Below are 15,947 nucleotides of genomic sequence, written 5' to 3'. Positions count from 1 at the left end.
AGATTGCTAGAATTTTGTTGAGGTTTTTCGTGTCTACCTTCATCAGTGATATTGGCTTGTATTTTTCTGTTTTGTGAATGCTATCTTTGTCTAGTTTGTGTATCAGGGTGATGGTCACCTAATATACTGAGTTTGGGAGTGTTCTTTCCTCTGTAACTTTTTGGAATCATTTCAGAAGTATAGCTGTTAACTCTTTTCTAAATGTTTGATAGACATTGTTTGTGAAGCCATCTGGTTCTTTAACTTTGTTTGTTGAGAATGTTTAAATCATAGTTTCAATTTCAGTACATTTAATTGCTCTATTCATATTATATGGTTCTATCTGTTTCAGTCTTGGGTGATTATACCTTTCTAAGAATTTTTCCATTTCTTCCAGTTTGACCATTTAATTGATAAATAGTTGCTTGTAGTAGTATCTTATGATCATTTGTATTACCTGATGTCCATTGTAACATTTCCTTTCTCATTTCTAATTATACTGATTTGAGCCCTCGCCTTTAATTTTTGCTTGATAAGTCTTACTAAAGGTTTGTTGTTGTTCAGCTGCTCAGTCATGTCTAACTCTTTACAAACCCATAGATTGCTGCCCCCCCCCCCAGGCTTCCTTGTCCTTCACTATCTCCTGAAGTTTGCTCAAACTCATGTCCATTCAGTCGATGACACCATCCAACCATCTCATCCTCTATCACCCTCCTTCTCCTCCTGCCCTCAATCTTTCCCAGTATCAGGTCTTTTCCAATGATTTGGCTCTTCACATCAGGTGACCAAATATTGGTGCTTCAGCTTCAGCATCAGTCTTCCCAATTAATATTAAGGATAGATTTCCTTTAGAATTGACTGGTTTGATATCCTTGCAGTCCAGGAGGCTCTCAAGAATCTTCTCCAGCACCACAGTTCAAAAGCATCAATTATCTGGCTCTCAGCCTTCATTACGGTCCAACTCTCACATCTGTATATGGCTGCTGGAAAGATCATAGCTTTGAATATATGGACCTTTTTCAGCAAAGTGATGTCTCTTTATTTAATATGCTGTCTAGGTTTGTCATAGTTTTCCTTTCAAGGAGCAAGCGTCTTTTATTTTCATGGCAGCAGTTATCACCCTCAGTGATTTTTCAGCCCAATAAAATAAAGTCTATTACTGTTTCCATTGTTCTCCCATCTATTTGTCATGAAGTGATGGGACCAGATGCCATGATCTTAGTATTTTGAATGTTGAGTTTTAAGCCAGCTTTTTCACTCTCCTCTTTCACCTTGATCAAGATGCTTTTTAGTTCCTCTCCATTTTCTGCAATTATGTTGGTGTTATCTGCATATCTGAGGTTATTGATATTTCTCCTAGCAATCTTGATTCCAGCTTATGATTCATGCAACCTGGCATTTTGCATGAATTACTCTGCATATAAGTTAAGTAAGCAGGGTGACAATATATAGCCTTGATGTACTCTTTTCTCAACTTTGAACCAGTTTGTTGTTCCATGTCCAGTTCTAACTGTTCCTTCTTGACCTGCATACAGGTTTCTCAGGAGGCAAGTAAGATGGTCTGGTATTCCCATATCTTTAAGAATTCCCCACAGTTTGTTGTGATTCACACAGTCAAAGGCTTTAGCATAGTAAATGAAGTAGAAGTAGATATTTCTGTAGAATTCCCTTGCTTTTTCTTTTAACAGCATGAAAAGCAAAAGTATATGCTAAAAATTTGTCAGTTTTATCTTCTCAAAGAAGCCATTTTTAGTTTCATTGATCTTTTCTTTTTTTCTAAATATTTCTGTTTCTAATTAATTTATTTCTGCTCTGATTTTTAAATTTCTTTCCTCATGCTCTCTGGGTTTTGTTAGTTTTTCTTTGTCTAGTTGCTTTAGGGGTAAAGTTAGGTTGTTTATTTGAGATTTTATTGTTTCCTGAGGTAAGAGTGTATTTCTATAAACTTCCATATCAGAACTGTTTTTGCACAGCTTTTGGAATGTTGTGTTTTTGTTTCATTGTCTCTATTTTTTTTTTATTTCCTCTTTTATTTCTTTAGTGATCAATTGATTCTTGTGTACAATATCATTTAGCCTCCACATGTTTGTGATTTTTAGAGTTTTTATTTTCTTGTAGATAATTGCCAATTTGATAGTGTTTTGGTCAGAAAAGATGCTTGATATAACTTCAGTTTTATTAAATTTACCAAGACTTTTTGTGGCCCAGTATGTGGTCAATCTTGGAGAATGTTCATTGAGCCCATGAGAAGAATATGTATTCTGCTGTTTTTGGTTGGAAAGCTCTATAAAAATCACTTAAGTTTATCAGAACTAATGTGTCTTTCAAGGCCTGTTTTTCCTTATTGATTTTCTGTCTGGATGTTCTGTCCATTGGTGTAAGTGGGCTAAATCCCCTGGTGTTACTGCGTTACTGTCAATTTCTCCCTTTATGGCTATTGATACTTGCCTTATATATTGAGGTTTTTCTATGTTGGGTGCATATATATTTGTAATATCTTATTTTTAGCTTGATCTCTTGATCATTATAAAGTGTTCCTTTGTCTCTTATATTATTTAAAGTATTTCTTCTGATTTTAGTATTGCAATTTTAACTTTCTTTCGCTTTCTGTTTGCATGGATTATCTTTTCATACCCCCTCACTTACTGTTTTCTATGTGTCCCTAGGTCTGAAGTAGATCTCTTGTAGCAGCATATATACAAGTCTTGATTTTGTATCCAGGCAGCCAATCTGTGTCTTTTGATTGGAGTATTTCATCTGTTTATGTTAAGGGTAAATATCTATATGAATATTCTTATTGCCATCTTGTCAATTGTTTTGGATTTGTTTTTATAAGTACATTTTCTTCCCTTCCTCTTTTGTTCTTTTCTCTTGTGATTTGATAATTAATCTTAGTGTTGTATTTTTATTCCTTTGTGTGTGTGTGTGTCTATCGTTGATTTTCAGCTTGCCATTAACATGACATTTAAATATGGCAATCTATATATGAATAAAATTGTTTTAAGTTGCTGGTCTTTTAATTTCAGATGCATTTCCCATACCCTACATTTGTGTTCTTCTCTTCTAACAATTGCTCGTTTAAATACCACATTTGTGCGTGGATGATTTCCTAACTTTACTATGTGGTTGTCTTTACTGATGAGCTTTTCCATTCATAAGTTTCTTGTTTCTAGTTGTGACCTTTTATTTTTCCAATTACAAATGTCCCTTCAGCATTTGTTGCAAAGCTTGTCTGGTGGTACTGAATTCTTGTTTCTAGTTGTGTCCTTTTCCAATTAGAGAAGTACCTTTAGCATTTGTTGTAAAGCTTGTCTGGTGGTGCTGAATTCACTTAACTTTGCTTGTTTGTGATGCTTTTGATTTTTCCATTGAACTTGAATGAGTGTCTTGCTGGGTAGAATATTCTAGGCTGTGGTTTCTTCCTTTTCATCATTTTAAATATATCTTGCCACTCCTTTCTCGCTTGCAGAGTTCCTGTTGAGAAATCAACTCATAACTTTTTATGAGAGTTCCCTTGTTTATTATTTGTTGCTTTTTCCTGGTAGCTTTTTTCATAGTTTTCTTTGTCTTTAATTTTTATCAGTTTGGTTACTACATGTCTCGGTATGTTCCTCCTTGGATTTATTCTGCCTAAAACTCTGTGCTTCCTGGATTTGGGTGACTGTTTCCTTTTCCATGTTAGGGAAGTTTTTAGCTATTATCTCTTCAAATATTTTCTCAGATCCTTTTCCTCTGTCCTCTACTTCTGGAACACCTATAATGTGAATATTGATTCATATACTGTTCTTCCAGATGTTTCTTAGGCTGTTTTAATTTATTTTTCTTTATTCTATTCTGTGGCAGTGATTTCTGCTATTCTGTGTTCGATATCCATTCTTCTGCCAAAGTTATTCTGCTATTGATTCCTTCTAGTGCATTTTCATTTCAGTTATTATATTTTTCATGTTTGTTTGTTCTTTAGTTCTTCTAGATCTTTCTTAAATATTTATTGTGTCTTCTTGATCTTCGCCTTTATTCTTTTTCTGAGATCCTGGATCATCTTCACTGCCATTATTCTGAATTCTTTTTCTGAAGGTTGCCTACTTCACTTAGTTATTCTGGTAGTTGTCACTTTATCTGGGAGATACTTCTTTGCCATTTTGCTTTGTCTAACTTTCTGTGATTGTTGTTTCTGTTCTGCAGGCTGTAGGATTGTAGTTCTGCTTGCTTCTGCTATCTGTCCTCTGATTGATGAGGCTATCTAAGAGGCTTGTGTAGGCTTCCTGAAGGTAGAGATTGGTGATGAATGGAGCCAGTTCTTGTCCTTCTGGTGGGCAGGGCTGCATTCAGTAAGACTTTTAGCCACTTTTGTATTGATGGGTGGAGAAGACAATGGCACCCCACTCCAGTACTCTTGCCTGGAAAATCCCATGGACGGGGGAGCCTGGTGGGCTGCAGTCAATGGGCTCGCTAAGAGTCAGGCACGACTTCACTTTCACTTTCACTTTTCACTTTTATGCACTGGAGAAGGAAATGGCAAGCCACTCCAGTATTCTTGCCTGGAGAATCCCAGGGATGGGGGAGCCTGGTGGGCTGCTGTCTATGGGGTTGCACAGAGTCAGACACGACTGAAGCGACTTAACAGTAGCAGCAGCAGCTATTGATGGGTAGAGCTATGTTCCCCACCCTTTTACTTGTTTGGCCAGAGGCTTCCCAGTACTGGTGCCTACAGGCTGTTGGTGGGGCTAGTTGTAACCTCTGCAGTATCTCACACCATGAGTGCCCCCTATAATTGTTGCTGCAAGTTTATTTGCCCCCACAGTGGTCCCCAGCCCTACCGCCCCATGAAAGACCCTCCAATACCAGCCAGTATATCTGACCCAGTCTCTTATGGGGTCACTGCTTCATTTCCCTGGGTCCTGGTGCACATGGGTCCTTGTGTGTACCCTCCAAGAGTAGAGCCTGTTTCCCCCAGTCTGGTGTAATTCCTGCAGGCACACACTGCTAGCCTTCAAAGCCAGATGTTCTGGGGTTGTCTCTGCCTGTTGTCAGATCCTCATGCTGGGAAGACTGAAGTGGGTCTCAGACCTTTACTTCAGTGGGAGAACTTTTGTGGTATAATTGTTTTCCACTTTGTGAATCTTCCACATGGCAGGTATGGGATTTGATTTTATCGTGATTGTGTCCCTGTTCCTGTCTCATTGTGGATTTTTCTTTGGAGGTAGGGTATCATTTTGGTACATTTCAGTGTCTTTTTGTGAATGGTTGCTTAGCAGTTAACTGTGATTCTGATGTTCTCATAAGAAGGGGTTAGCATATGTTCTTCCATTCCTCCATCTGTACACATTCTTTCTAAATTGACAAATCTGATGTGTGAATGTAATATGCACATGTGTCTGTATTTATGGGTTCACATGGATATAGAAATGTGTGTGGTATTTGTGTGTGGAGGTTTGTGTATGAATATAGGTGAGTTTACACAAGCATTGTAAAAATTGCTTTATATTAATAAAATAATGTAATTATATTGCAAGGGCTGGCACACTTTCTGCAGTGATCTGCTATGTTTTCTTTTTTTTTTTCTTTTTTTTCTCTCAGCATATAAGAAGGAGGCAAGTAAAAGTATGATGACTACTTAAATGTTTACTCCCCTTTATTCTTTTTTGCTAAGGTAACTTTCGAGGCAAAATAGCCCATTCTTTAGCAGAAGGGTCAACAAGGATATTCCATAGAAAGTCATTCCCTATACCATTTCAGAGTGCTTCTTCTGACAGTTTTGTCTTAGATGGGTTTTTAGTGCATAGTGAGTTCTGTCTTAATCAACTATCCAGAGCTCTTACTAGACACCAGAAGATATTAGCAAGAGTTTTGGTATTTTCCCAAGTTTTCCATATTATGCTCTATGTTTTCTCTGTTTTGAATTGAGAATCAGATGCATATTTAATACTTTTTTTTTCAGATTTTCAACTTGTCCATTGTAAGATGAAGTTATTACAAGAGTAGAAAATTAAATTTTGAAAGGATATTGTTCATAAATTAGACTCGGGTTTCCTTTTGGCTTGTGCTGTCTAGTATAGCCCTGTTAAACGTATCCTGTTTTCAATTACATTAAGAAATGATCCCTGTTTTAAAAGGAATGGTTCTGGTTTTAGGTATAACAGCTGCAGCAATGGCTGAGGCAATGAAGCTGCAGAAGATGAAGCTTATAGCCATGAACACTCTTCAGGGAAAAGGAAGCCAAAATGGAAATGAATCAGAGCCTGATGATCTTAATTCTCATACAGGTGAGTGTCTTTAGGAATCCAAGGCAGGTGGCTCTCTTTGACTTATTCTGGAATTGGAGAGAGGAGGAAAGGAGAGAATAACATGTATACTTTGATTATAAGCAGCTACTACAAAAGGAGGGGGCTTCCCTGGTGGCTCAGTGGTAAAGAACCCACGTGCCAATGCAGGAGATGTAAAAGATGTTCGATACTTGGGTCAGGGAGATCTCCTGGAGGAGGGCACAGCAACCCAATCCAGTATTTTTGCCTGCAGAATCCCATGGATAGAGGAGCCTGGCAGCCTGCTGTTAGTGTCACACAGAGTCAGACACAACTGAAGCAATTTAGCACACATGCACACAAAAAAGGAGGCTTAATCCTACCTCTAACTTGTACATTGAAATTAGAAAACTATTATAGATCAAAACCTCATTTAAGGAAACATTTAGTATCTCCATTGTTTGTTGTTGTGGGGTTAAATTCTAATTTTTATAGTGCTACCTATTGCACCCTTTGTTTACTAAATGATGCCTACTTCAGTTTCACCACAGCCTTCTTCACTTTTTTTTTTTTTTCCTAAATTTAACACTGAAATGCAATACTGAGAATCTACCTTTGTTTTGAGGTGCTAGGAGATGAGGCATTATCAGTAGGGGCTAAAGAAATGTGGTAGAACAAGCAGAAAGCAAAGAAAAAAGATGGGGGTGGGAAGGAAATGAGAAAAATGCCTGTGAAATGGAATGTCCTCTTCCTTCTCAGTAACTGTTTTTTTTTTTTTTTTTCCATTACCCTGTAATAATTGTACCTTGACTTTGATCATAAGATCACCCTCGAGATCTCTTTAGGAAGTAGGTGGGATTATGACTATCTGTGTAACACACGTGAATGGATAAATAACTAGACAAATAAATAAAGTGTACTTTTAATAAGGAATAATAAGGGGCAACCAATAATGGTCATAGGAGCCACAAGCTTCCAATATGCTTTTTCAGTTAATTTGATAGGCAAATAGGTAGCAGCATTTTCTCTCTTCTATTAGGCTCATAAAATTTCAAGCATTTTGGGACTTTCTTTTGAAGAGAAAAGGAAAGGAGAATTAAAGAAATAAATTACTGAATCATTTCAACATAATAAACTCATGTAAAGTTGAAGTGTTCATGGGGAATTATGAAGTGGGAATTGGTCTTCAACCAGTGTTCACAATGGGGAATAAATGGAAACATGTTCATTTTTATATTGTGTAAGTTTGAAATGTACACAGTGTTGATTTGATGCACTTATATATTACTTTATAATTATTAACAATAATGTTAACACCTCTATTATGTCATAATTATCATTTCTGTTTTGGTAGTGAGAACTTTTAGGATCAATTCTAATAGCAACTTTTAAATATACAATACCATATTGTTAATTCCAATCATAGTGTTGTGCATTAGATTTCTTGAAATTATCCATCTTCTATCTCTCATGTTAACTAGTTTATTTCTTACCAAATTCCTGGGAAAATGGAATTTTCAAAATTTCCATTTTGCAGATGGTGAAACAGAGGCACAGAGTGTTTAAGCTTTGCTGATAATCACAAAGCTAGTAAGTGGCAGAGCTCAGTTTCAACCGTATATGGTTAAGTCCAAAGTATGTACCCTTTTCACATTCTCCTCCACTTCAATGTTGTTTTGTAAGAGGAATTTTATTTTGTTTAACCTTGGAATAAATTTTTAAATTAATTTATTTATTTTACTTAGAAGATAATTACTTTAAAGTATTGTAGTGGTTTTTCAAATATATTGACAGGAATCAACCATGTGTGCACATGTGTCCCCCATCCTGAATTCCTCTCCCACCTCCCTCCCCATCCCATCCCTCAGGGACGTCCCAATGCACTGGCCCTGAGTGCCCTGTCTCATGCATTGAACCTGGACTGGCGATCTATTTCACATATGGTAATATATATGTTTCAGTGCTATTCTTTCAAATCATTCCACCCTCGTCTTCTCCCAAAGAGTCCAAAAGTCTGTTCTTTACATCAGTATCTCTTTTGCTATCTCACATGTAGGGTCATTGTTACCATCATTTTAATTTCATATATATGCGTTAGTATACTTTATTGGTATTTATCTTTCTGACTTACTTCACTCTGTATAATAGGTTCCAGTTTCATCTACCTTATTAGAATAGGTTCTAATGCAATCTTTTTAATACTGAGTAATATTCCATTGTGCATATGTACCACAACTTTCTTATGCATTTGTTTGCCAGTGGACATCTAGGTTGCTTCCATGTTCGAGCTATTGTAAACAGAGCTGTAATGAACATTGGGATACATGTGTCTCTTTCAATTCTGGTTTCCTCAGTGTGTACGCCCAGCAGTGGGATTGCGGGGTCGTATGGCAGTTCTATTTCCAGTTTTTTAAGGAATCTCCACACTGTTCTCCATAGTGGCTATACTAGTTTGCATTCCTACCAACAGTGTAAGAGGGTTCCGTTTTCTCCACATCCTCTCCAGCATTTATTGTTTGTAGACTTTTTGATAGCAGCCATTCTGACTGGGGAGAGATGGTAGCTCGTAGTGGTTTTGATTTGCATTTCTCTGATAATGAGTGATGTTGAGTATGTATTCATTCGTTTGTTAGCCATCTGTATGTCTTCTTTGAAGAAATGTCTGTTTAGTTCTTTGGCCAATTTTTGATTGGGTCATTTATTTTTCTGGAACTGAGCTGCAGGAGTTGCCTATATATTTCTGAGATTAATTCTTTGTCAGTTGCTTCATTTGCTATTATTTTCTCCCATTCTGAAAGCTGTCTTTTCACCTTGCTTATAGTTTCCTTCATTGTGCAAAAGCTTTAAGTTTAATTAAGTCACATAGTTTATTTTTGCTTTTATTTCCATTACTCTAGGAGGTGGGTCATAGAGGATCCTGCTGTGATTTATGTCAGGGATTATTTTGCCTATATTTTTCTCTAGGAGTTTTATAGTTTCTGGTCTTATATTTAGATCTTTAACCCATTTTGAGTTTACTTTTCTATATGGTGTTAGACAGTGTTCTAGTTTCATTCTTTTACATGTGCTTGACCAGTTTTTGCAGCATGGATACAAAAACAAGACCCCTATATATGCTGTCTACGAGAGACCCACCTCAAAACAAGGGACACATACAGACTGAAAGTGAAGGGATGGAAAAAGATATTTCATGTAAATGACGACTAAAAGAAAGCAGGAGTAGCAATACTCATGTCAGATAAAATAGACTTTAAAACAAAGGCTGTGAAAAGAGACAAAGAAGGACAATATATAATGATCAAAGGATCAATCCAAGAACAAGATACAAGAATTGTAAATATATATGCACTCAACGTAGGAAGACTGCAATATGTAATGCAAACACTAACAAGTATGAAAGGGGAAATGAACAGTAACACAATAATAGTGGGAGACTTTAATACCCCACTCACAACTATGGATAGATCAACCAGGCAGAAAATTAGAAAGGAAACAAAAACTTTAAAAGATAAAATGGACCAGATAGACCTAATTATATATCTATAGGACATTTCACCCCTAAACAATGAATTTCACCTCTTTCTCAACTGCACAAGGAACATTCTCCAGGATAGTTCACATCCTGGGCCATAAATCTAGCCTTGGTAAATTCAAAAAACTTGAAATCATAGGAAGCACCCTTTCTGATCACAAAGTGGTAAGATTAGATGTCAACTACAGAAAAAAAATATTAAAAATACAAACATATGAAGGCTAAACAAAACTCTTTTAAATAACCAAAAAATCATAGAAGCAATAAAAAAAGAAATCAAAATATGCATAGAAACAAATGAAAATGAAAACACAACAACCAAAACCTGTGGGATTCAGTAAAAGCAGTGCTAAGGGGAAGGTTCATAGCAATACACAACTTCCTCAAGAAACAAGAGAAAAATAAAATAAATAACATAACATTACACCTAAAGCAACTAGAAAAAGAAGAAGAAATTAAGAACCCCAAGGTTAGTAGAATGATAAAAATTGGGGCAGAAATAAATAAAAAAGAAACAAAGGAGACTATAACAAAAATCAACAAAACTGAAGCTCATTATTTGAGAAGATAAATAAAAGAGACAAACCATTAGCCAGACTCATAAAGAAAAAAAAAAGGGAGAGGAACCAAATAAATAAAATTAGAAATGAAATTGGAGAAATCACAACAGACAAAACAGAAATACAATGGACCATAAGAGATTACTATCAGCAACTGTATGCCAATAAAATACACAACTTGAAATAAATGGACGAATTCTTAGAAAAGTTTCAGTTCAGTTCATTTCAGTCGATCAATCGTGTCCGACTCTTTGCGACCCCGTGAATCACAGCACAACAGGCCTCCCTGTCCATCATCAACTCCTGGAGGTCACTCAAACTCATGTCCACTGAGTCAGTGATGCCATCCAGCCATCTCATCCTCTGTCGTCCCCTTCTCCTGCCCCCAATCCTTCCCAGCATCAGGGTCTTTCCAATGAGTCACCTTTTTGCATAAGGTGGCCAAAGTATTGAAGTTTAAGCTTCAGCATCAGTCCTTCCAATGAACACTCAAGACTGATCTTGTTTAGGATGGACTAGTTGGATCTCCTTGAAGTCCAAGGGACTCTCAAGAGTCTTCTCCAACACCACAGTTCAAAAGCATCAATTCTTCAGCACTCAGCTTTCTTCACAGTCCAACTCACACATCCATACATGACGACTGGAAAAACAATAGCCTTGACTAGACGGATATTTGTTGGCAAAGTAATATCTCTGCTTTTGAATATACTATATAGGTTGGTCATAACTTTCCTTCCAAGGAGTAAGTGTCTTTTAAATTCATGGCTGCAATAACCATCTGCCGTGATTTTGGAGTGCAAAAAAATAAAGTCAGCCACTGTTTCCACTGTTTCCCCATCTATTTCCTATGAAGTGATGGGACCAGATGCCATAATCTTTGTTTTCTGAATGTTGAGCTTTAAGCCAACTTTTTCACTCTTCTCTCTTACTTTCATCAAGAGGCGTTTTAGTTCCTCTTTACGTTCTGCCATAAGGCTGGTGTCATCTGCATATCTGAGGTTATTGATATTTCTCCCAGCAATCTTGATTCCAGCTTGTGCTTCTTCCAGCCCAGTGTTTCTCATGATATACTCCGCATATAAGTTAAATAAGGAGGGTGACAATATATAGCCTTGACGTTCTCCTTTTCCTATTTGGAACCAGTCTGTTGTTCCATGTCCAGTTCTAACTGTTGCTTCCTGACCTGCATATAGGTTTCTCAAGAGGCAAGTCAGGTGGTATGGTATCCCCATCTCTTTCAGAATTTTCCACTGTTTATTGTGATCCACACAGTCAAAGGCTTTGGCATAGTCAATAAAGCAGAAATACATGTGTGTGTGTGTGTGTGTGTTTTTTTTTCCCTAGAGTTCTCTTGCTTTTTTGATGTCCCAGCAGATATTGACAATTTGATCTCTGGTTCCTTTGCCTTTCTAAAACCAGCTTGGACATACGGAATATCACTATTCACATACTGCTGAAGCCTGGCTTGGAGACTTTTGGGCTTTACTTTACTAGTGTGTGAGATGAGGGCAATTGTGCGGTAGTTTGGGAATTCTTTAGCATTGCCTTTCTTTGGGACTGGAATGAAAACTGAACTTTTCTAGTCCTGTGGCCACTGCTGAGTTTTCCAAATTTGCTGGCATTTTGAGTGCAGAACTTTAACAGCATCATCATTCAGGATTTAAAATAGCCACACTGGAATTCCATCATCTCCACTAGCTTTGTTCATAGTGATGCTTTCTAAAGCCCACTTGACGGCACATTCCAGGATGTCTGACTCTAGGTGAGTGATCACACAATCATGATTATCTGGGTCATGAAGCTCTTTTTGGTACAGTTCTTCTGTGTATTCTTGCCACCTCTTCTTAATGTCTTCTGCTTCTGTTAGGTCCATACCATTTCTGTCCTTTATTGAGCCCATCTTTGCATGAAATGTTCCCTTGGTATCTCTAATTTTCTTGTAGAGATCTTTAGTCTTTCACAGTCTGTTGTTTTTCTCTATTTCTTTGCCTTGATCGCTGAGGAAGGCTTTCTTATCTCTCCTTGCTATTCTTTGGAACTCTGCATTCAGATGTTTATATCTTTCCTTTTCTCCTTTGCTTTTTGCTACTCTTCTTTTCACAGCTATTTGTAAGGCCTCTTCAGACAGCCATTTTGCTTTTTTGCATTTCTTTTCCATGGGGATGGTCTTGATCCCCGTCTCTTGTACAATGTCATGAACCTCCATCCATAGTTCATCAGGCATTCTGTCTATCAGATCTAGTCCCTTAAATCTATTTCTCACTGCCACTGTATAATCATAAGGGATTTGATTAAGGCCATACCTGAATGGTCTAGTGGTTTTCCCTACTTTCTTCAATTTAAGTCTGAATTTGGCAATAAGCAGTTCATGATCTGAGCCACAGTCAGCTCTCGGTCTTGTTTTTGCTGACTGTATAGAGCTTCTGCATCTTTGGCTGCAAAGAACATAATCAATTTGATTTTGGTGTTGACCATCTGGTGATGTCCATTTGTTGAGTCTTCACTTGTGTTGTTGGAAGACAGTGTTTGTTATGATCAGTGTGTTCTCTTGGCAAAAGTCTATTAGGCTTTGCCCTGCTTTATTCCATACTCCAAGGACAAATTTGCCTGTTACCCCAGGAGTTTCTTGACTTCCTACTTTTGCATTCCAGGCCCCTATAAGGAAAAGGACATCTTTTTTCAGGTGTTAGTTCTAAAAGGTCTTGTAGGTCTTCATAGAACCATTCAACTTCAGCTTCTTCTATGTTACTGGTTGGGGCATTGGCTTGGATGACTGTAATATTAAATGGTTTGCTTTGGAAATGAATAAAGATCATTCTGACATTTTTTATATTGCATACAAGTACTGCATTTCGGACTCTTTTGTTGACCATAATGGCTACTCCATTTCTTCCAAAGGATTCCTGCCCACAGTAGTAGATATAATGGTCATCTGAGTTAAATTCATCCATTCCAGTCCATTTTAGTTCGCTGATTCCTAGAATGTCAACTTTCACTCTTGCCATCTCCTGTTTGACCACTTCCAATTTGCCTTGATTCAATGACCTGACATCCCAGGTTCCTATTCAATATTGCTCTTTACAGCATCAGATGTTGCTTCTATCACCAGTCACATCCACAACTGGGTATTGCTTTTACTTTGGCACCATCCCTTCATTCTTTCTGGAGTTATTTCTCCACTGATCTCCGGTAGCATATTGGACACCTACCAAACCGGGGAGTTCCCCTTTCAGTATCCTATTGTTTTGCCTTTTCATACTGTTCATAGGGTTCTCAAGGCAAGAATACTGAAGTGGTTTGCCATTCCCTTCTCCAGTGGACCACATTCTGTCAGACCTCTCCACCATGACCCTCTCATCTTGGGTGGCCCCACATGGCATGGCTTAGTTTCATTGAGTCAGACGAGGCTGTGGTCCTTGTGATCAGATTAGCTAGTTTTCTGTGATTATGGTTTCAGTGTGTCTGCTCTCTGATGCTCTCTCGCAACACCTACCATCTTACTTGGGTTTCTCTTACCTTGGATGTGGGGTATCTCTTCATGGCTGCTCCAGCAAAGCACAGCCACTGCTCCTTACCTTGAACGAGGGGCATCTCCTCACGGCTGCCTCTCCTCACCTTGAATATGAAATAGCTCCTCTTGGCCCTCCTGTGCCTGAACAGCTGCTGCTCCTTGGACGTGGGGTTGCTCTTCTCAGCCGCCTCCTCTGACCTCCCCTGAAAAGTATAACCTTCCAAAACTGAACCAACAAGAAATAGAAAATCTTAACAGATCCATCACAAGCCCAAATATCAAAACTGTAGTAAAAAATCTTCTACAAACAAAAGCTCAGAACCAGATGGTTTCTCAGGGGAATTCTACCAATATTTTAGAGAAGAGCTAACACCTATCCTACTCAAACTCTTCCAGAAAATTTCAGAGTAAAGTAAACTGCCAAACTCGTTCTATGATGCCACCATCACCCTAATAGGAAAACCAGACAAAGATGCCACAAAAAGAAAATAAAAGAAAACTACAGGCCAATATCACTGATGAACATAGATGCAAAAATCCTCAATAAAGTTCTAGCAAACAGAATCCAACAATATATTAAAAAGATCATACATCGTGACCAATTGGGCTTTATCCCAGGAATGCAAGGATTCATTAATATTCACAAATAAATCAATGTAATACACCACATTAACAAATTGAAAGATAAAAATCATTTGATTATCTCAATAGATACAGAGAAAGCCTTTGACAAAATTCAACATCCATTTATGATAAAAATAAATAAATAAATAAATAAGCCCTGCAGAAAGCAGGCAAAGAAGGAATATACCTCAACATAATAAAAGCCATATATAATATACCCACAGCAAATTTTATCCTCAATGATGAATTATTGAAAGCATTTCTGCTAAAGTTAGGAACAAGACAAGGGTGCCCACTCTCACCCCTATTATTCAACATAGTTTTGGAAGTTTTATACACAGCAGTCAGAGAAGAAAAAGAAATTATATATATATATATATATATAGTATATACACAAGAAATATATAAGCAATATATATAAACAAAAGAAAAAATGTATATATGTAGCTATAAAACACTGATGAAAGAAATCAAAGATGACACGAATAGATGGAGAAATATACCATGTTCATGCATTGGAAGAATCAATATAGTAAAAATGAGTATACTACCCAAAGCAATCTATGGATACAATGTAGTCCCTATCAAGCTACCAACAGTATTTTTCAGAAAACTAGAACAAATACTTTCACAAATTGTATGGAAATACAAAAAACTTCAAATAGTCAAAGCAATCTACAAATTGTAGATTTTTTACAGTGTGTTTGAACAAAAATATTGGATTAAACAAGCAAAATATGGTGAGAGGGAAATGCATATGAAATCCATTGTAACCACAAATGAAAAACCTTCAATATATACACAAAAACTAGAGAGAAAGAAATACAAAGCATCACACTAATGAAAATCGTAATAGTTTGAAAGGAAATGACTAAAGGAAGAAGAAAATAATGGAGAAGTACCACAGTAATGACCAGAAAACAAGCAAAAAAAAAAAATAATAATAACTACATGCTTATCAATAGTCACTTTATAAGTCAATGGACTAATTGCTCCAATCTAAAGACATCAAGGTGGTTGATTGAATAAAACACAAAAGATCAGTCTATATGCCGCTTAAGAGACTCACTTCAGAGGTAAAGACATGCACAGAATGAAAGTGAGGTGTGGGAAGAGATATTCCATGCAAATGGAAATGAAAAGAAAGCTAAGATAGCAAGATGCATGTCAAAATGACATTAAAACAGTCTAAAACAAAAGACTAAGAATTTCATTAGTAATGATACATGTATCAATACAAGAAGAGGATATAACATTTATAAACATATGTGTACCTAATGTAGGAACACCTAAATATACAATGGAAATATTAACAGAAATAAAGGGAGAAATTAACATATTACAATAGTTGGGGACTTTAACACCCCACTAATATCAATGGGCAAATCATCCAGACATTAAATCAGTAAGTCAACAGTGGTCTTAAATGAAAAATTTGACCAATTGGGCTTAATAGATTTCTTGAGGGACAAACCAGCAGTACATGCATTCTTTTAAAG

At 36.9% G+C, this 15,947-nt stretch overlaps 1 protein-coding gene across 1 annotated transcript in view; it reads left to right on the top strand.

Annotated features, from left to right (window-relative positions):
* The first annotated feature begins 6,120 nt into the window (after window positions 1-6,120).
* Window positions 6,121-15,947, top strand: part of LOC133243087 (dachshund homolog 2-like) — a 298,941-nt gene continuing 289,114 nt past the window's right edge. The window contains exon 1 of the mRNA XM_061409548.1: window positions 6,121-6,242. Coding sequence (XP_061265532.1) covers window positions 6,128-6,242 — 115 coding nt within the window. The 5' untranslated portion in view covers window positions 6,121-6,127. The remainder of the gene's footprint in view (window positions 6,243-15,947) is intronic.

Source organism: Bos javanicus, chromosome X (assembly GCF_032452875.1).
Source record: "Bos javanicus breed banteng chromosome X, ARS-OSU_banteng_1.0, whole genome shotgun sequence".
In the NCBI taxonomy this organism is placed as follows: domain Eukaryota; kingdom Metazoa; phylum Chordata; class Mammalia; order Artiodactyla; family Bovidae; genus Bos; species Bos javanicus.
The sequence above is the reverse complement of the archived record's forward strand: the minus strand, read 5'-3'. Positions and strand labels throughout refer to the sequence as shown.